The sequence below is a fragment of the Lithobates pipiens genome, unplaced genomic scaffold (genome assembly GCF_037356315.1).
Source record: "Lithobates pipiens isolate NorthernLeopardFrog02 unplaced genomic scaffold, aLitPip1_a1.2 Scaffold_22, whole genome shotgun sequence".
NCBI lineage: Eukaryota > Metazoa > Chordata > Amphibia > Anura > Ranidae > Lithobates > Lithobates pipiens.
The window spans coordinates 324,717,912-324,739,173 of record NW_027507784.1 but is presented as its reverse complement, the minus strand read 5'-3'; the positions used below and the strand labels follow the sequence as shown (position 1 = coordinate 324,739,173).

At 44.9% G+C, this 21,262-nt stretch overlaps 1 protein-coding gene across 1 annotated transcript in view; it reads left to right on the top strand.

Annotated features, from left to right (window-relative positions):
• LOC143925746 (tolloid-like protein 1) overlaps positions 1-7,511 on the top strand; it is a 122,026-nt gene extending 114,515 nt beyond the window's left edge. Inside the window, exon 18 of the mRNA XM_077450198.1 lies at positions 7,432-7,511. Coding sequence (XP_077306324.1) covers positions 7,432-7,511 — 80 coding nt within the window. The remainder of the gene's footprint in view (positions 1-7,431) is intronic.
• Positions 7,512-21,262: the final 13,751 nt, after the last annotated feature.

Sequence of the window (21,262 nt, the reverse complement as noted above, 5' to 3'; positions counted from 1 at the left end):
GCCCCCTTACTCTATCAGACCAGGCTATATGCCTTTTAACATTGAGGTGGCCATTGCATGAGAGTCAGCAAGCCCACCCGGCAAAGCACACTTGTCCCAATGTAAAAGGAAAAGTGCCTCTTCTCCATCTATGATGCCACAAGGAGGAGGTGCGGGTAATATGGGGGTTCTCACAGTTGAATCTTTAAGCACCCTTGATTAACTTTGCAGCTTCTCCCAATTTATCTCCTGGAATCACCCCCTTCCATAAGTTTATGACTTGTGCTTCACCAAAGTGATGCCAAGCCAAAATTATTTTGCCCAGAAAGCCATCAGCCAGTCATGATTGATTATTCCAAAAAGCTGTCCCTGACCTCCACCAGACACAGCATATGGAATGCAATAAGGAAGGAGGTAGAGCAGTGTTACAAGGATGAGGGTTAAAGTGCTGGAATTGAGAAGGAGGAAATGGGGCAGGTTTCAAGGGGCATATTTCACACCACTCAAACCCAAGGAGTTGTATATGAGTGGGACGAGATGGTGAGACTTGGGGTCCTTTACTGCAGGCAATTTGTGGTATGAACTTATGTTCAAATGCCTGTGTAAGGACCCTAGGATTCATATAATCATCATAGAGAGACCACTGTTGAATGCTTAACATATTTGATCTGATACACTGATACAATGAGTAGCAGCTAATCTATTTCTGCCATAGCAGAGAGCTTCAGTTTGTATGCAATCAGGCAGGCCCTTGCACTACAGTTTTGGTAAATCTAAAAGGAAATCAGACAAAAAGGTGTATACAGTGGAACCTCATATTGCAAGTAACTCGGTTAATAGCGTTTCGCAATATGAGCTATTTTAAAAAAATCCTGACTGACTCGGTTTGCGAATGTTGTCTCGCAAAACGAGCAGGATTCAAGCCTCTGCGGTGTGCAGTACCACATTTGGCCAGAGGTGCAGGGGCACCAGTGACACATTTGGAACTGTTCAGAAATATTCAGTTCTTGAGTACATCCGAGCAGGGGCATAGATAAGGGGGGGGGGGGGTAAGGGGTGTTCAACCCCCCCCCCCCCCCCGGGCCAAAATGAAATGCATGGTGTCCCTGCTCTGCAGCCGCACATGGCACCAGCAAACAGGCAACACTGCAGTCAGTGCCCCACAGAGTATAATAATGCTGCAGCAAGTGTAATAGATCATCATACCCGCATGCATGTTGTGATACACCGCCATGACGGTCTATCGGGATCGGGCTGAAGGCTGACAGATCTATTACCATGCAGCACAGTGGGAGCCGGCAGTGCATGTAGTCCTGCCCACTGCACACCATGTATTCCCATTCACTTGCAGTGCAACTCCCACCTTGGGCTTGGAAGAGGAGCTTTGCCTGGGCCCTGGAGCGCCAGTGCTTGTAAAGTGCTGTGTAGCCGCTGGCCCCCCACATGAACTGTTGCTGTCCTGTCCAGGTATGTCCCTCTTTCTCTTCTGGCCTAGTCTCAGAGAGTGTTCTCAGACTGCTGTGCTGCTGCTGGCATTCTGCTGTTCATACTAGGTAATCGTCAGTGAGAGACTGTCTGATTCTGTGTGGCAACTGGCAAAGTATGTCATTGAGGCTGGCTGGGCTAAATATCGCATTGCTTGTGTTACTGACAGTCCAGCTTGGCACTGACAAGCTTTTTGTGGTGCTCACCAGCGTACTGATTCAGCAGTTGACACCACAACATGTCTGCCAATGTCAGAGCCAGGCTGAACTTTCTGCTGCCCTCAGTAGTATGCCTTGGCACTGTTTTACCCCTTGTTCATACATATGTGGTACAAGAAACGCTGCGATTCCTGTGTGTTTCCCACACTGCATTGCAATCACACCATGTTTTTGATCTGCTGCAGGTATCAATTCAAATTTAACAACTCCCCCAAAAAAGTCACACAGTGTTTGCCTGAACCAGATCACAGGGTTGGTTTAAAAAAAAAAAAAAAAAAAAGAAGATGCCTGTGTTTCTTTGGTGCGATTCAGCCCATTCAAAATGGGCTCAAATCACAACATATAGAATCACATTTGTAAATTGCACAGGAATGCGGTGCAGTTCCTGTGGGAAACCAAATCATAGAGTGAAACCAGGTTTACTGTGTTGGTTGCGGTGCAATCAAGGCTCATTCATTTTGAATTGGCTCAAATCGCAAAGTCATGCATGCACCAATTTTGCGGTTCGCATGGTCGCTTTGTGAATGCGATCTGGTGCAGGCAAAAACACTGTTTTGCAGCCTTTAGTCTGCCTGTAAAGTGGTATATCTGTATTGTGTATAGAGGCTGCTGCAGCAATAAAAAAAAAAAAAAAAAAAATCTATTTTTTTTCCCTGCAAGCTCTCTTTATTTTGTCAACAGCTTGGTCTTTGGGTTCAAAAAAAGGGGGGAGCAAGGGGAATAAGGGGGACAAGGGGGACATTGGGACTTTACATGAAGTATGTGGTAGCAAGAGAGTACAAGGTGAACTAATAGGAATTTTATTAATAGTTGTATTTATTTTTTTATTAATCGTTGCAATTGGATTTACAAGAAATAAATACAATGATAGAGTAATAAATATCTTATCTGCTGCTCTGCTGGTGCCTTGTGTGGATGTGCTGCTGTGCCGTCCGGCTTCCATCTCCAATTCCGGGAGCCGAGACGCACACTGCTAGTCTCCTCCCATCCTTGGCGTCATTGGACGCCTGATGGGTGGATGCTTCTCACTGTGCGTCGACGTCACGCAATTCACGCAGGATGTGCAGCGTCCTTTTATTGCTGCTACGTCCTTGCAGTTGAGTTTTACACACTGCTGGCATTATGGGGGTAGTTCGGAGCCGCCAGACCGGAGATACATACTATCCGGCTGACGGAAGCCCTTCTCCCCCCACTCCGCCATGCGGCGTGACGGTGGTGGGACGACTTGTGGTGGTACTCATGGGGGCGGCTCTTTGGGGGGTGTGGTCACTCGAGGCTTTTTATACACCACATCACATGCGGTCTTTTAATTTAATCTCTCACTCCTTCACTGCATTCCTATCGCTAACAGCGCTATGTTTGGTCCCCTCACTTTTTTGCTCAGTGAGCCCTCACTTTTATATTTTCCTTTTCTTCTTATCATTCAGCTCCCCTTATTATCTTTCTTAATCCTTCACTCTATCCACATCTTGCAAATCTCCTAATGGTTCTAAATTTTTCACTCTCTATAGAAGTGCCTCGTGGTGACTCTATGCCTGCTTGTACTGCGGCCTTTTGTGGCTATCTCCATTGAGTTACCCACCACGGCTCCCGGTTGGGGGTGTATATTGGACGGCTTGCGGCACCCACCTACTAGACCATCAGTGCACTCACCTAAGTGAGTAAGCATGTAATAGGTGTGGGTGACTTGTTTACCCCACCCTTTTTCATGCGTTTTTATTATTATTTTTATTTTTCATTTACCTTACTTCTGAATATCATATTACTCTTTATTATAGATTGAACACGTGCTCTGCTCCTGATGAGTGGTACAAAGGCCACGAAACGTGCGTAGAGCGATCATATGCCGTGCCTCTTTTGAATACATTCAGATTCTGACATTACTATACATTACCCTAATTGGTGCAAAAAGACCTTGGTCCTGCAGGCATTATGCTACATGTGCTTTTATTCAATTCTGCTGCGGTGAACTTTGGAGTTTCATGATACTTTGTGATATTCATGTTATTATCATGCTGTACTATTATTATCACTATTACCATTATCATGTATTGTTTATTACTCTATAATTGTATTTATTTCTTGTAAATCCAATTGCAACGATTAATAAAATTCCTATTAGTTCACCTTGTACTCTCTTGCTACCACATACTTCATGTAAAGTCCCAATGTCCCCCTTGTTCCCCTTGCTCCCCCCTTTTTTTTTTAATACAATAGGGATGGAAACGCATGACCTTACCAGGCCATAGTTTCATTTAAAGTCCCGTGTGATGGAAGCACATGACCTTACCAGGCCATAGCTTTGTGAAAAGTCCCAATTAATGTCCATTATGCATCACTTGGTCTTTGGGTGTCAGTGGTGTCTTCACACTGCAACCCTATAGAGGTACTCTTGATGAAAGCAAGAATTGGCCTTGCTGTCAAAAATTTATATGATAAGGACCTGACAAACAGGTGTGTAAAAATTGGTCTTTGGTTGTTTGGTGTTTGGATTAGTTCTGAGACTTTTCCCTTGTTAGGTGGTTAAGGAGGGTTGCCAATCAATAGTGATCCTTCTCCTTGATGCCACGTATTTCTCAGGTCCTTTCGCAGGCTTTGAAGCATGAGGGAGCCCATGCACAGCAAGTTTGCGTAGACACGAGAAACAGACTCCTCGGGGTTACTGAGGATTACAGTATCTGAAACTGACTCCTCCCAGCAGGGCCAGTACAAGGGGTGGGCAGGAGGGTCAGCTGCCCCTGGTGCAATGGTTTATTGTAGGGGGGCACCCTGACGGAAAGGGGGAGCGCAATTTGGCATCTTTGCCCTGGGCGCTGGATGACCTTGTCCCGGCACTGCCTCCCATCCATTTGCTACTCCCAAGGGTTCTGGTGATTGAAAACCAACTCTTAAGGTTTGCGACGTATGTCTTCCTCTGCTTCAATCCCTCCAAAACTGCCAGAATCCTCCTCCCTCTCCTCCTGTGTCATAGGAATAATGGTGTCTGCATAAAAAAGGGCCTTGAGAGGAAAGGAAGTCTTTATTTTCCTCCTGCTGTTTTTCCTGTCAATCAAGTGCCCTGTCCATAATGCCACACAGAGTCTGCTCCAGCAAGATGATAACAGGGATTGGGTCACTGATGCATGCATTGTCACGGCTCACCATCTGTGTCGCCTCAAATGGTGACAGTACAGTACATGCATGCTTTATCAGCAGCCTTTGGCAAAGGTAAAAAAGCTGAGCTGGCCTGAGGTTGTTATTGTGCCATACTCACAAGGTACTCATTGATGGCCCTCTGCTGCATGTGCAGCTGCTGCAACATAGCCAAAGTTCAGTTCCACCTGGTGGGCATGTCACAAATCAGGTGATTTATGGGCAGGAAGAATTCCTGCTGAATTTCAGCCAACTGAGCACTGGCTGTGTATTACCGCCTGATATGGCTAAAGAATCTTCTGGCCTGCTTTAGCAGATCTTCCAACCCTGGGTACCTATTTAAGAAACATTACACCACTAAATTGAGGACATGTGCCAGGCATTGCACATATGTCGAAAATGCAAAGAATATTATTGCACTAACCTATATAAAAAAAAAAAGAAAGTGAACCAAGCTGCTACACACGAACGTGACAAAAATTCATATACAAAGAAAAACAAAAATGTAGCGCTGAAAAAAGTATTGATAATGACAATGAAAAAAAAAAAAAAAAAAAATTATATTATATTATATTATATTATATATATATATATATATATATATATATATATATATATATATATATATATATATATATATATAGTGAAGTGACTGTAACCAACCCAAATGGTACGATCCTAATACACAAAAAATGCAAAGGCTAATAGTCCCCAGAGCCCATACACACATATATATATATATATATATATATACACACATATATACACACATACATAAATACATACACACACATATATATATATATGTATAACTACAAAGACTAAGAAAAACACTAAATTGCACGTGTGTCAACTTTCCCTGTCCAATGCTGGTGCAATGATTTTTGCCACCCTAGGCCAGGGATCTGCAATTAGCGGACCTCCAGCTGTTGCAAAACTACAAGTCCCATCATGCCTCTGTCTTTGGGTGTCATGCTTGTGGCTGTCAGTCTTGCTATGCCTCATGGGACTTGTAGTTCTGCAACAGCTGGAGGTCCACTAATTGCAGATCCCTGCCCTAGGTGAAACCTAATTTTGCCACTCCACCCACTTTGACCTGCCCATGCATAAACCCCACCTTTTTATAGATTGCTACCATTTTGGGGGGTGGAGTCAGTCACAGAGCCTGGATATGTACACAGATAATCAAGGCACTGAGTGCCACCCCCATCAGTGGGTGTACAGACCTGGGAACTCAGCACAGGGATGGTGGGAACCCCTCATACTGGGCACAGGAAGTGTACAGATCTCTGGGCAAGGGGTCAGAATTTACTAGAACTGAGCTGTATTTTCTTCCTGCAGCTGCAGGTGGAAGGGAGAGTTTTCCAGGGTGGTCACCAGCAGAAGAAAAAAAAACAGAGCAGACACACTGACCGCCCTGCACAGCACTGATATCAGTAATAGCATTGTGTAGCTGGACACTGATCACTCACCCACATCCTCTGCTTCCACCCTGCCCCACTGTGACCTGTGCGATATGACTGGGGGTGGGGGAGGGACGTTCCAGGGAGCTCAGGGTTATTAAGAGGAAGAGCTGAACTGGCTGGTATATCATCCTGCCATGAAAGCTGCAGAAGGAACTGTTTACTGTGCCATGGAATGGGTGGGCTGGGTGTGTGCAGAGCAGTCAGTGGGGTGGATGTGCTGCGATGTAAAGGTTTGGGGGTCAGTGGTACGTGATAGGGCAGCATTTACAAGCACCAGTCTCTGTATTTTCCTCCATTGGTATCTCCCTATACATGAGATCTGCGGCTCCCCTCAGATAGGACTTTATGCTTGTGTGTCAGTGCCCAAGATGAGTGTCGGGAGCTGGCGGAAGCTGCTGCAGCACTGCCCTCTGTCCTGCATTTTTCCAAGTTGCAAGTAGTGTTACCTAGTGTGCTGTGAATGAAATGTATTGTCCCTGACCATGCTTGCTGGACTACGTGCCAGCAGTGTGGTACAGAGAGGAATGGCATTACTTAGAGACTGGGAAGCTGCCATTGTGGTACAGCACATTTACAAAAGAGGGCAGAATTCACCAGATGGAAAGGCAGAAGTTGTAAAGCCAGCACTTTGACAAGCTTGCATTTAGATACTGGGCAAGTGGGGGAGAGTGACTTTTTGCTGCAGTAGATGGGGTAGAGAAATGTGCTGGCTATAGTCTACAGCTGGTGTACTACTGGAAGATGTGTCTCCCCCCCCCCCCCCCCTCGTGTGTATATAAAATGAATAAAAAGATTTGATAAAAAAAAGCATGTAATACCCAAATGGTTGGTGTTTTTGCCACGCTTGATGTGCTTGAGAAAAAGTTTGAAAATTGCAAAAGTGCTGAGCTGTGTGAAGTGGGCCAGGAGATAACAGCTCCGTAGTGTGATGGAATTGGGTGGCTTCTCTCTACTCTTCCATGATGGCTGTCTCATTGGTGTTGTGCCTCACCCTCACTTTCCTCCTCTGCACTATCCGGCACCCAAGTCGCATCAGTGAGATCATCTCCATCTCCTCCAACCTCATTATCACTGGAGACAACTTGGCAATATGCTCAGGCTGGGGGAACATGACTGCCAATTTATGAACCAGTGTTCTCCCCTCTCTGTAGGCTCATGTTCCTATCATCCTCAAACTCAGAGCAAACATCTGAACCAAGTGATGGCTGTGCATCAAGGAGCAAGTGGCTGACGCTTAATTCAAATAACTTAGCGGACTCCTCTATGCCTGATGCTGGGGCTATGGCAGGAATAGCTGTGGACAAGGAGGTAGAATAAGCCACTCTGGAGTGGACTGCGCACTATACTCTGCTTGGGTAATGAGGATGAAGATGGTTTATTAAGCCAGTCCACCACCTATTCTGCATGCTGTGGCTGGCTAGCATGGGCAATATCACTAGAGAGGGGAATGATGCCCTGCCTGAGAACTGACCATGTCCACCTTTGCCTTTGAACACATACACTGCTGGCCCCCTCACAGAGCCATGGGAATGTCTGCTTCTCCTTGGTCTCCTCCCAATCATGATGGGGGGTGCTTATTAACAAAATTTTATAAAGATGTGGCATACGTGGATGCACTTTAATCAATGGAAAGTGGTGCTCACTACACAGACACAATACAATATACTGCCATAAAACTGCACTAAATGTAAAACTGCACTGCAATATACTACAGTAAACATGCATCTACACACTGAAATATACTGCAGTAAACCTGCCCTGACAAAACAAACTGACACTACTGTAAATATGAATGGTCACCAAACTCTCACTGAACTATCACTAGATACACACTAACCTGATATACTACACTGAAAATAGAATCATTATCGCACACTAACTCTCTAGCAGCACTGAACAGAGCCCTGTTCTATCTCTCTCCATGCCAATATCACACTAGTGCAAATGCACACCACTATTGAAAGAATACTTTTATAGTGTGGGGTGTGACTAAGAGCACTGAGCCATGATTGTATAGAGTCATCATGACAGCGTCCAATCATGGCTCTGACAGAGCTATGTGCCCTGATTGGGAAAACCTTTCATTGCTTCAGCACAGTGCATTGTGGTAAGGGTTGCCGCTTCATCCCTTTGAGCCCAAACACATATTATTACACAAGTTCTGTGGCTGATTAAGGTGATAATTAAACTCACTTGGTGCATTATCTGCATTTAATTAGCCACAGAACCTGTGTAATTAATATGTGTTCGGGTTTAAAGGGATGAGGTGGCAACCCTAATTTTGTGGTAGTCCAGCAGGCCGAAAAAGCGGTCAAGCGCCCCGATAATTTTGGTGCTCAAACAGGCGAACATCCAATGTTCGGCCCAAACTCAGGCTCGAGCCAAACCGTTCGCCCATCCCTAGTCACTAGTAGTTTCCGAGAAAGGTCGTTCAGAAAATTGGCGCTGATAAAGAATTATCTGAGGACCATGATGACCCAAGAAAGACTAAAGGGCCCTTTCACACTGATACGTTTTTCCTGCTTTTTTTCATTGCAAAACGTTACAGGTGCATAGTGTTTTGAAAAGTCCTGAATGCTGCAGTTCTGCAAACCGCACCAAAAACGCAGCCTCCCATTGAAAATTATGGAAAATGCGGCAAAATCATGGTGAAAACACATCGCAATTTTGCATGTTTGGTGCATTTTTGATTCATGTCCATTTTTTCACATGTGCAGGCAACCCAAAAAGGCACAAAAAATGCATCAAAAACACAGCAAAATTTTGCTACAGAGCAGTGTGAGAGTACCCTGAGGTTCCATTCACACCTAGGCGGAATCGCTGCAATTCTGTCCATGATTTCAAATCACGGCAAAACGCAGGACTTGCTTGCAATGCCATTACTTCTTAATGACACCCAAATTACAGAGCAAATTTTGCCACCATAAATTGCACCGCAATTGCGGCAAAATCTCAATGCGCAAAGCTTGTAACTAAAAATGGAGCAGGAGCATCTTGCATGAAAGCACCGCAATTCATGTGCCATTAAGAAATAATGGCATCGCAAACATGTCCTGCTGTGGTAATTCCGCCCAGGATTCAAATTGTCTAGGTGTGAATAAAGTGTTCTGTGCCTACTGGCTCTCGAGAGCAGTGTCTTCAAGATGATAGCGTTTGATGATTTAGGCAGCCCATAGATTATGTGATTTCCTTCCCTTCAATCACGGGTGGAAGGTGAGAAAAAAGCACAATTCCCCCATTTACAAATTCAGTATTAATGGGGAATGCCTTCCACAGCGCTATTGTGTTCTGCCAGTGGGAGGGCACGGGGAGCGTTCCTCTCCGGTTATAGCCACAGGCAGTAATCGCATGTAAATAATCTGACAGGCTGCTTGTACCCAAATCAATCGATGGATCGACTTGGGTACAACCAGCCTACCCATAAATGGATCAAATCTTGGCCAGTCCCTACTGAAGCAGCCAAGATACTTCCCATCAATGGCCAGCTTAAAGCGGAGGTCTGCCCACTGCTGGAAAAATTAAAAGCCAGCAGCTAAACATACTGCAGCTGCTGGCTTTTAATAATCGGACACTTAAGTGTCCTGGAGTCCAGCGATGTTGGCACCGCAGCTGATGTTTCCATCAGCTGTCGGGTGCATGCCGCTACCATTGTGGGTAAGGGAACCCGGCAATGTAGCCTTACGGCTTCACGAGGGGATCCCTACTGCGCATGCACGAGGCTCCACTCCTCTCTCCTACTGGCCTGGCGACGGGGAAGAGGAGGGAGCCCCGCGGTCAGCTGAGCGGTGATGTGAATATCCACGGCTGTGGCTCCCGGAAGTGGGAACAGGATTCCTGTCACACACAGGTATATTGTCCCCTCTCTCCCCGAAAGGTGCCAATTGTGGCACCGGAGGGGGGATAAATGAGCGGAAGTTCCACTTTTGGGTGGAACTCCACTTTCATGTAAAGATTTTGCCGATGCCAAGTGCAGGAAGGAAGACTTTTTGCAAGATCTTGTAATGCAGACCTGTGATGTATGACTTGCTAGTTCCAATAACCTGTGTAACGTGTATTATTACAATCAATAAAACTGGGGGAAGAAAAATCAGGAAAGCGTATACTATGGAACCTATATATATATTTTTTTTTTAGAACAAATATGGTTTATCATTTATTTTAGTTGACATTTTTATTTGTCATATAATTTAATCTCTATGTTGAGGGCCCCCGAACTTGAAGTCTCCCAGTCCCCCCAAGATCTAAATCCTGCACTGTGTGAATGTCCTTCAGATCATGATTAATATCAACTCATTCTTCAATTATATTGACACTCCAAAACCCAGCGTGCCATAAAACCTGTGTAACCAATCCCATGATGAAAAATCAATATACTCCTTAATAAATCACTATGACCAGACCAAGGTGATCGTCCAAAGCATGTTCTCCCATTCCTCTGGGCACAGACACACCTTTGTGACCAACCCAAAACTAATTTCTATTAGGAAGGTCAGACACGCTTGGATTTCTTTGCAAGTTCACCCAGTTAGCTAATTCTTCAGTCTGGTTCCTGTGTCACTTTTACACCTTAAGGTCGGGTTCCCACTGGTGCGACATGACACTGGTCCTACTTTGGATCCAACTTTGCCCTGCGACTTGAAGTCAGAGATGCGTCCGACTTCAATGAACAGGGATCCGACTTGGATCCCACATCAATACCAGGCACTGTGTTTGGTATGAATCTTGAGGGGAAACTCGACGTCAAAGTTTAAATAAAAAACCACCATGGGTTCCCCCTCCAAGAGCATACCAGGTCCTTCGGTCTGGTATGAATTTTAGGGGAACCCCCTACACCGAAAAAACAGCGCGGGGGTCCCCACAAAATCCATACCAGACCCTTATCCGAGCACGCAGCCCGGCCGGTCAGGAAAGGGGGTGGGGACGAGCGAGCACCCCCCCTCCTGAACCGTACCAGGCCACATGCCCTACATGGGGGGTGGGTGCTTTGGGGCAGGGGGGAGCCCTGTGGCCCCCCACCCCAAAGCACCTTGTCCCCATGTTGATGTCAGGAAGAGGCAACATGCGGACAAGGTGCTTTGGGGTTGGCCGCTATTGTTGAGGGCATGCGGCCTGGTACAGTCCAGGAGGGGGGGCACTTGCTCTTCCCCACCCCCTTTCCTGATCAGCCGGGCTGTGCGCTCGGATAAGGGTCTGGTATGGATTTTGGGGGGACCCCACACCGTTTTTTCGGCATAGGGAATTCCCCCTGAAATCCATATCAGACTGAAGGGCCTGGCATGCTCTTGGAGGTGGAACCCATGCTGTTTTTTTATTTCAAATTTGGCGTGGAGTTCCCCCTCAAGATCATCAGAGCACTAGTCGCATGCCAAAGTCGGATCAGTCAAGACGGCGATCTGACTTCAGTGATATTCAATGGGCTGAAGTAGGATCAAAGTCGGACCAAAGTAGTGCAGGGAGCATTTTCAAAGTTGGACCGACTTATGTTGGACCGGTTAAGATGGCTTCCATAGGAAAAATTTTGATTTTCACATGTCATGCGACATGGGCTCTCAATGTCAGAGTATTTGTCGCACCAGTGTGAAACCAGCCTAACCGTGCTCATTGGGCAATCAGCATCATCACCTCTATTCAGATAGTAATGGTGGGTTTTAGGCTTGATTCACACCTATGCATTTTTTGTGCATTTTGCAGATTTGCACTACAGAACGTGTTCCATAAGAAACCATGTTAGGCTGGATTCACACCTATGCATTTTTAGTGCTTTTTGCATTTTGCAGATTTGCACTACAGAAATCATGTTAAATGGACTGTGGTGCAAATCTGCAAAATGCAAAAAACACTAAAAATGCATAGGTGTGAATCCAGCCCTAGATGGACTTTAGTTCAAATCTGCAAATTGCAAAAAGTACTAAAAATGCCATAGGTGTGAATCCGGCCTTAGGCTGGATTCACAACTATGCATTTTTTTATGCATAGATTTGCACTACAGAAAGTGTTCCATAGGAAACCATGTTAAATGGATTGCAGTGCAAATCTGCAAAATGCAAAACGCACTAAAACTGCATAGGTGTGAATCCAGCCTTAAGAAGAATTTTCCAGGTGTGATCCATTATACAAGCCTGTCCCACCTACCTAATATGATTTAGTTCAGGTCTGGACAAAAGGGTGTGTTGTGTGTCCAGGGGAGAGATTAAACAAGGAGTGTATTCATTGCACATGATGGGAATTGTTATACATGGAGAAGAAAATTTCATGGTTTTTGGCACACAGAGTTTTAAAGGATCAATATATTTGAATACGAAGGATGTGAACAATGAATGGATTTTAATCTCAATCTGAAGGATTTTCACAAATATTATGACATTATATCATTGTATTAACCACCTGACCTCCGGAATATTTACCCCCCTTTTATGACCAGGCCATTTTTTCGATACGGCACTGCGTTATTTTAATTGATGATTGCATGGTCATGCAAGGCTTACAGAAATGAAATGTATGTCTTTTTTTCCCCCCGCAAATAGAGCTTTATTTTGGTGGTATTTGATCACTTCTGCGTTTTTTATTTTTTGCGCTATAAACAAAAACGAACCAACAATTTTGAAAAAAAAATGTTTTACTTTCTGCTATAAAACATTCAATAACAAAATTTAAAAAAAATCTAATTTTCTCCTAAATTTTGGCCAATATGTATTCTGCTACATATTTTTGGTAAAAATCCCAAAAAGCTTATATTGATTGGTTTATGCAAAAGTTATAGCGTCTACAAACTATGGGTTATATACTAGAATTTGTATTTATTTATTACTAGTAATGGCAGCAATCAGCGACTTAAAGTGGGACTGCGATATTGCGGCAGACTATCTAAGGCTACTTTCACATTGCAGTGCCCGGCCATTAGCGCTAAAGCACAGCCCATTTTTGCGGCGCCTTTGGCTGCTAGTGGGAAGCTTTTTACCTTAAAACAAGAAGTAAAAAGTCCAGTTTTGCGGCACTTTGGAAGCGCTGCCCATTCATTTCAATGGGCCGGGGCGTTTTAAAGTGGTTGTAAACCCTTACAAACCACTTTGACCTACAGGTAAGCCTAGATTAAGGCTTACCTGTAGGTCCAAGAAATATCTCCTAAACCTATACGGTTTAGGAGATATTTGCCCGTAGACAGCGGCGCGCAGGCGCACTGAGCGTGGCATTTCCAACAACGGAGCTGCCCCACGTGTCGGCTCCCGTGTGCATGTGCGGGAGTGACGTCATCGCGGCTCCGCCGAATGACAGCGGCAGAGCTGCGAGACCCCACGAAAGATGGATGCGCCGGACTACAGGGGACAGCGGTGACATCGCTGGCTCCTGTGTCAGGTAAGTGACACATAATGGACTATTATGCGATGCATAGTAGTCCATTATGCTTTGCCTTTGCAGGGAATGAAAGAGGAAGTAAACCCATCAGGGTTTACTTCCTCTTTAAGGGTGCTAAATACAGCGCTCCCAAACCGCCCGAAAGATGCTGCTTGTAGGACTTTTCTTATCGTCCCGCAAGTGCACCGCCCGGGTGTAAAAAGACACACTGGAGTTGATTTACTAAAGGCAAATCCACTCTGCGCTACAAGTGCACTTGGAAGTGCAGTCGCTGTAGATCTGAGGGGAAACTCTGCTAATTTTATTATCCAATCATGTGCCACTAAAATGCTGTTTTTTATTTTCCTTGCATGTCTCCCTCAGATCTACAGCGACTGCACTTCCAAGTGCACTTGTAGTGCAAATGGATTTGCCTTTAGTAAATAACCCCCACTCAAATGAACGGGAGGTGGTTTTCAGGCGCTAATTAGAAGCTATTTCTAGCGTTAAGTGCATGAAAACTGCCTCAGTGTGAAAGTAGACTAACAGACACTTTTGAACATTTTTGGGAACCAGTGACACTAATATACAGTGATCAGTGGTAAAAATATGCACTGTCACTGTACTAATGACACTGGCTGGGAAGGGGTTAAACAGCTAGGGTGATCAAAGGGTTAAATGTGTGCTTAGCCAGTGTTTTGGTGTACACTGTGTGCTGCTTTTACTAAAAGCCCTTTCACACTGAAAGTACCCGGGCATCGGCAGTAAAGCAGCGCTATTTTTATTTTACCCGTGTTTTAGCCCCCCTATTTGGCTGCTGGTGGGGTGTGTTTAACCCCCTGCTAGTGGCCGATAAAAGGGTTAAAACCGCCTGCAAAAAAACGCTGCAGCAATGGTTTGCCCGCGGTACAGCGGGGCTGCCCATTGATTTCAATGGGCAGGGGAATTATAGGAGCGGTGTATTCACCGCTCCTATAGCACTGCAAAGAAGCTGCTTGCAGAACTTTTTGTGATGCCCTGCCAGTGCCCCAGTGTGAAAGGGCTCTAAGAAAAGTGATGGATATTATTCCCTGCTTTGTGGGGAAAGAAGATCCATCACTTCCGCACTGACAGGACAGAGCTCTGCCTTGTTTACATAGTTAGGGGTCTGTCCTGTATGTCTTGCAAACAACGGATGACTGCCGCTACCCGCTGATCGGCATCTGCTCTGTATAATTACAACACAGCCAGTTCGCTGGCATTACACACTTGTGCCCTCTACCCAGAAGTGCCAGATCACATACCAAGTACATGATCCAACACAGCAGAGCCACCTTGCCACTGTACATGTTAATGATACGGTTGGCGAGCGGTTAATGACAATATTGTCCCTATTTGGGGTTCGTAATCACAAGGTTGAGATTACTTTGTATGTTGTAAGAGTTATAGTAGCACTGTGCTTCATTTATTTCAGATCTATTCCAGTTGGTGCTGACTGCTTCACTTTTTGGAGATTCTCTTTAGGGAGAGAATGAAAAGATCTCTTATGCCGCGTACACACGATCGGACTATCCGGCGGACTTAGTACGGTGGACCTAGTCTGGCAGAACACACGCCAGACTTTGCAGCGGAGGTCCGCCGGACTTTCCGAATGACGGACCTGCCTATACACGACCGGACTTTTCCAGCGGACAATCCGCCGGACTTTTGAAATGAACGGACTTGCCCACACACGGAGTAAAGTTAAGCACTCACTTTTATTCCTATTACAAGGAATGTAAACATCCCTTGTAAAAGAAAAAAAAAGAATGACAGGACCTCTTAAATATGAGATCTGGGGTCAAAAAGACCTTAGATCTCATATTTACACTAAAATGCAATAAAAAAATAATTAAAAATTTTGTCATTAAAAAAAAGCTATGGGCGGAAGTGACATTTTGACATCGCTTCCGCCCTGCAGTGTCATGGAGACGGGTGGCCATCTTGCCTCTTTCATCTCTATGCACAGCCACAGGAAGGATCCGATTGCCTTGGCCGCTGTCGATGGCTCCGGTTAGCGGCAGAGGGCACCAGACTGAGGCGGAAGGGGGGTATCCCACTGCCGATAAAAGTGATCTTGTGGCAAATTCACCACAGAAACCACTTTTATCTTGTACCGGACCATTGGCTGAACACGGGGATACCAGGGTTATGACAGCTAGCTGCTGCCATAACAACGATATCCGTCCTCAAAGTGAGGACGTACATCGGCATGTGGCTGTCTGGAAGTGGTTAAGTACCAGTATTCACGTGTTCAGCTTTTATTGAATGAGATACTACTACTCACACAGGGGGGATTTACTAAAACTGGATGGTGCTGTCTCTACAAGGTAACCAATAATATGATAGATATGCCCTAAACAGACGGTCTCAGTGGACACACAGAGCAGTGGCTCGGATCAGGTCTCCCCATAGCAAACTGCTTGCTGTGAGGGCACTCGGCAGGAGGGAGGGGACAGGAGCGCTGGTCAGGGACAGGAGCGCTGGTCAGGGACCCAAGAAGAGGAGGATTGGGGCTGCTCTGTGCAAAACCACTACACTGGTCAGGTTAAACTAAAATCTCAATCTACAGGCATCCACAATCTAACACATTTTAATTTATTTATGTCAGGTACTTATATTGCACTGTCAATTTACGCAGTGCTTTACATATACATTGCACATTCACATCAGTCCCTGCCCTCAAGGAGCTTACAACCTAAGGTCCCTAACTCACATTCATACTTACACATACTAGGGCCAATGTAGACAGGATCGAATTAACCTACCAGCATGTCTGTGGGAGGAAACCATGACTATTGTAGACCAGATGACCCATACACCCCTTGGACTACCAAGCCAACCCCCACTCCATTACCTTACCCATTTCCCATTAAATGGAGACCACACCTTTTATGGAGTAATTATTGACCGTAGCAGCCCCTTTATTAATAACTAAAATAATATTATACAATAACTATATACAACATCTGTCCGATAGTCTCAAATAGTGACATTGGTCTTTGCAGGACCTCCCCCAGAACTACCATAACGATACTAACAATGCACTGCGGTACCTTTTAACTGAACTAGGCCTCCAGCTGACAAGCTAGCTTGGAGACAATCAAACCACTGACTGCAGTGTACCCTTTAACCAAATTCCAGCTAAACCAATGTTAGCTGGAATACCACCAAACAGGCCCATACCACCAATGGGTCCCGTATTCACCTTATCTGGAGTTTCTTCCTTCCCCTGCAAATACCAACACCCGCCAACTGCCACGACTTAGTTAAGGGTAAAAGTTTGTCTCCATTCCATGAGCAGGAGCAATTTTTAAGCGTGACATGTTGGGTATCAATTTACTTGGCGTAACATTATCTTTCACAATATAAAAAAAAAATTCTTACTGTTGTCTTATTTTTTTAATTCAAAAATTTTATTTTTTTTAAAAAAAGTGCGCTTGTAAGACCGCTGCGCAAATATGGAGTGACAGAAAGTATTGCAGTGACCGCCATTTTATTCTCTAGGTTGTTAGAAAGAAAACTATTTATAATGTTTGGGGGTTCTAAGTAATTTTCTAGCAAAAAAAAAAAACATGTTTTTAACTTGTAAACAACAAATCTCAAAAAGAGGCCCGGTCCTTAAGTGGTTAAGCTGTCCCTCCCTTCTTGTGTTATACAGGAGTCCCTCGTCCAGGATCGGCTGAGACCTCATAGTCAGATTCAGATTCGGACTAAACTGGTAGAAAGCATGCCACATCCGATTCAGAAGTTGAAGAGGTTCTTGTTAACCACTTTCAGACCGGACCAATTTGCTGGTCAAAGACCAGACCACTTTTTGCGATTCGGCACTGCGTCGCTTTAACTGACAATTGCGCGGTCGTGCGACGTGGCTCCCAAACAAAATTTACGTCCTTTTTTTCCCACAAATAGAGCTTTCTTTTGGTGGTATTTGATCACCCCTGCGGTTTTTATTTTTTGCGCTATAAACAAAAATAGAGCGACAATTTTGAAAAAAACGCATCATTTTTAACTTTTTGTTATAATAAATATCCCCCAAAAATATATAAAAAAACATTTTTTTCCCTCATTTTAGGCCGATACGTATTCTTCTACATATTTTTGGTAAAAAAAATCGCAATAAGCGATTATTGATTGGTTTGCGCAAAAGTTATAGCGTTTACAAAATAGGGATAGTTTTATAGCATTTTTATTAATAATTTTTTATTATTTTTTTTTTTACTAGTAATGGCGGCGATCAGCGATTTTTATTGTGACTGCGACATTGTGGGGGACCCATCGGACATTTTTGACACATTTTTGGGACCATTGTCATTTATACAGTAATCACTGCTATATAAATGCAGTGATTCCTGTGTAAATGACACTGGCAGTGAAGGGGTTAACCAGTGGGTGGCAGTGTAGGGGTTAAGTGTTCCTAGGGGTGTGTTACTAACTGTGGGGGGGGTTGGGCTTTCATTTAGTGAACACTGATCTCTGCTCCAATCACATGGAGCAGAGATCAGCGTCACTAGTTGCTAGGCAGAATGAAGAAATGCTGTTTACAATGGCATTTCTTCATTTGGCCGCTCCATGAGACGATCGCGGGGATGCCCGCGGCGATCGAGTCCGCGGGTCCCGCGACCGGACTCACGGGGGTCCCGACCAGCGCGGGAGCGCGCCGCCGCCGGCGCGCTCCCGATGGCAGGGCAGCAAATTTAAAGGGACGTACATGTACGCCCATTTGCCTGCCCGTGCCATTCTGTTGACGTACATCATCGTGCGCTGGTCGGCAAGTGGTTAAAAGACTCCAGCATTCTGTGTTACCAAGCATTTAACAAGCAACTGAAATGTTCCCTGCAAGCACCAGTGCTGTAGTACATCCAGGTTAAGACTACTTTCATACTGAGATGGATTTCAGGCGCTTTAGCGCTAGAAATAGCATCTGAAATGCGCCTAAAAACCTGCCTCCTGTTCATTCAGAGTTTGTTTTCACACTGGGGCGGTGCACTTGCGGGACGTTACAAAAAGTCCTGTAAGCAGCATCTTTGGGCCGTTTGGGAGTGCTGTAAATAGTCGCAAAATTGGACTTTTTACAATTTTTGGGGTAAAAAGCACCCTACTAGCAGCCGAAAAGCACTGCAAAAACGAGTGGTGCTTTAGCGCCAACAGCTGGGAGATGCCAATGTGAAAGTAGCCTGAGTAAAGTACTGTTAGTAATGTGTTGTAACATCAGCTGTAAAGAATTAGGTCAACACAGTCCCAGAGAACCCATGCTCGTTAGGGTGCCCACATGTCCCGGATTGCCCAGGATTGTCCCTTAATTCTGATTTTTGTCTCATGTCCCTGGTACCTTCATTCTGGGACAATATGGTGTCCCGGAATGAAAAAAAAAACACACCGCCAGTCCGCCACCCTGATATGATCATTTGCCGAGCTGGTTGCTAGGCTAGGGCCACCCCGCGTCTAGTAACCAGTGACGTCGGCTGACACGTGGGCAGTGCACCCCATGGCTGAGCAGCGCATCTCCAAGACTAATCCACCCACCCCCTCGCTCCTTCTCCACTTTTGGACGCAGCAGCGAAGAGAGAGAGAGCAGCCAGCCAAATATATAAAAAAATATTTTTTTCCTCAGTTTAGGCAGATACGTATTCTTCTACATATTTTTGGTTAAAAAAAAAACTCAATAACTTTATATTGATTGGTTTGTGCAAAAGTTATAGTGTCTACAAAATAGGGGATCGTTTTCTGGCTTTTTTATTATTATTATTTTTTTACTAGTAATGGCTGTGATCTGTGATTTTTATCGGGACTGCAACATTATGGCGGACACATCGGACAATTTTGACACATTTTTGGGACCATTGTCATTTTTACAGTGATCAGTGCTATAAAATTCCACTGATTACTGTAAAAATGGCACTGTCAGTGAAGGGGTTAACCACTAGCTGGTTAGGAAGGGGTTAAGTGTGTCTTGGGGAGTGATTCTAACTGTTTGGGGGAGGGGCTGTGTGTGACACATCACTGATCATAGCTCCCCATCACAGGGAGCTATGATCAGTGGCAATGTCACTAGGTAGAATGGGGAGATGGTTGTTTACATTAGCATCTCCCCATTCTACAGCTCCATGAGGCGATCGCAGGTATCACCAGAGCTTCACAGTCCTCTTCCACCCCTCCATGACAACATCACAGAGCTGGTGTGTGTTGGAGACCGGCTTGTTCTGAGTGGAACCTGTCTTGTTAAACCGCTGTATGATCTTGGCCACCGTGCCGCAGCTTTGTTTCAGGACCTTGGCAATCTTCTTATAGCCTAGGCCCTATTTATGTAGAGTAACAATTCTTTTTTTCAGATTCCCAGAGAGTTCTTTGCCATGAGTTGCCATGTTGAACTTCCACTGACCAGTATGAGAGAGTGAGAGCGATAACACCACATTTAACACACTTGCTCCCCGTTCACACCTGAGATCTTGTAACGCTAATGAGCTACATGACATTGGGGAGGGAAATGGCTAACTGGGCCCAATGTGGACATTTTCACTTAGGGGTGTACTCACTTTTGTTGCCAGCGGCTTACACATTAATGGCTGTGTGTTGAGTTATTTTGAGGGGACAGCAAATTTACACTGTTATACAACCTGTACACTCACTACTTTACATTGTAGCAAAGTGTAATTTCTTCAGTGTTGTCACATGAGAAGATAGAATAAAATATTACCAAAAATGAGAGGGGTGTACTCACTTATGTGAGATACTGTGTATGTATGTATATATATATATATATATATATATATATATATATATATATATACACACATACAGTATATACACACATGGGTTGGACCTTTGGGGTGCACACGCCTATAACTGTTACTATTTATTAACTTCAACTGGATGTGACACCAACTGGACTGTTGGTTATTTTCAGAGCTTCCTTATTAAGTCATTATCATTGTCATTAAGTAGTGATGGACGAACTTCCGACGGGACGTTTCACGAATGCGGCGGGCCCCATTGACTTCAATGGGAGACGAACTTCGCAAACCTACAGGTCAAATTTGCAGCCACAAAATAATTAATAGCTGTGCAAACATAGTCCCACCACATGGCCAATGACATAACACATGTATGAGGTGAATCTGGGATCGACAACTACAAGCATTCTTTTTTTATATGGGAAATTGTTGTGACAATTCAGGACTGTGGAGCGCATGAAGGCAATGGAGGAGAGGGAAGGTCAGGGACCAGGGTAGGCAAAGAAGAGGCTGCAGGAGATGATCACCAGCAGCGTGACATACAGCAATGACACCTGCACCGTGATAGAGTCATCTGACAGCAGCACCGTGATAGAGAGCACTGACATCAGCAGCGTGACATAAAGCACTCACACCAGCACCGTGATATACAGCACTGACAGCAGCACCGTGATAGAGAGCACTGACATCAGCAGCGTGACATAAAGCACTCACACCAGCACCGTGATATACAGCACTGACAGCAGCACCGTGATAGAGAGCACTGACATCAGCACCGTGACATAAAGCACTCACACCAGCACCATGATATACAGCACTGACAGCAGCACCGTGATAGAGAGCACTGACATCAGCACTGTGACATAAAGCACTCACACCAGCACCGTGATATACAGCA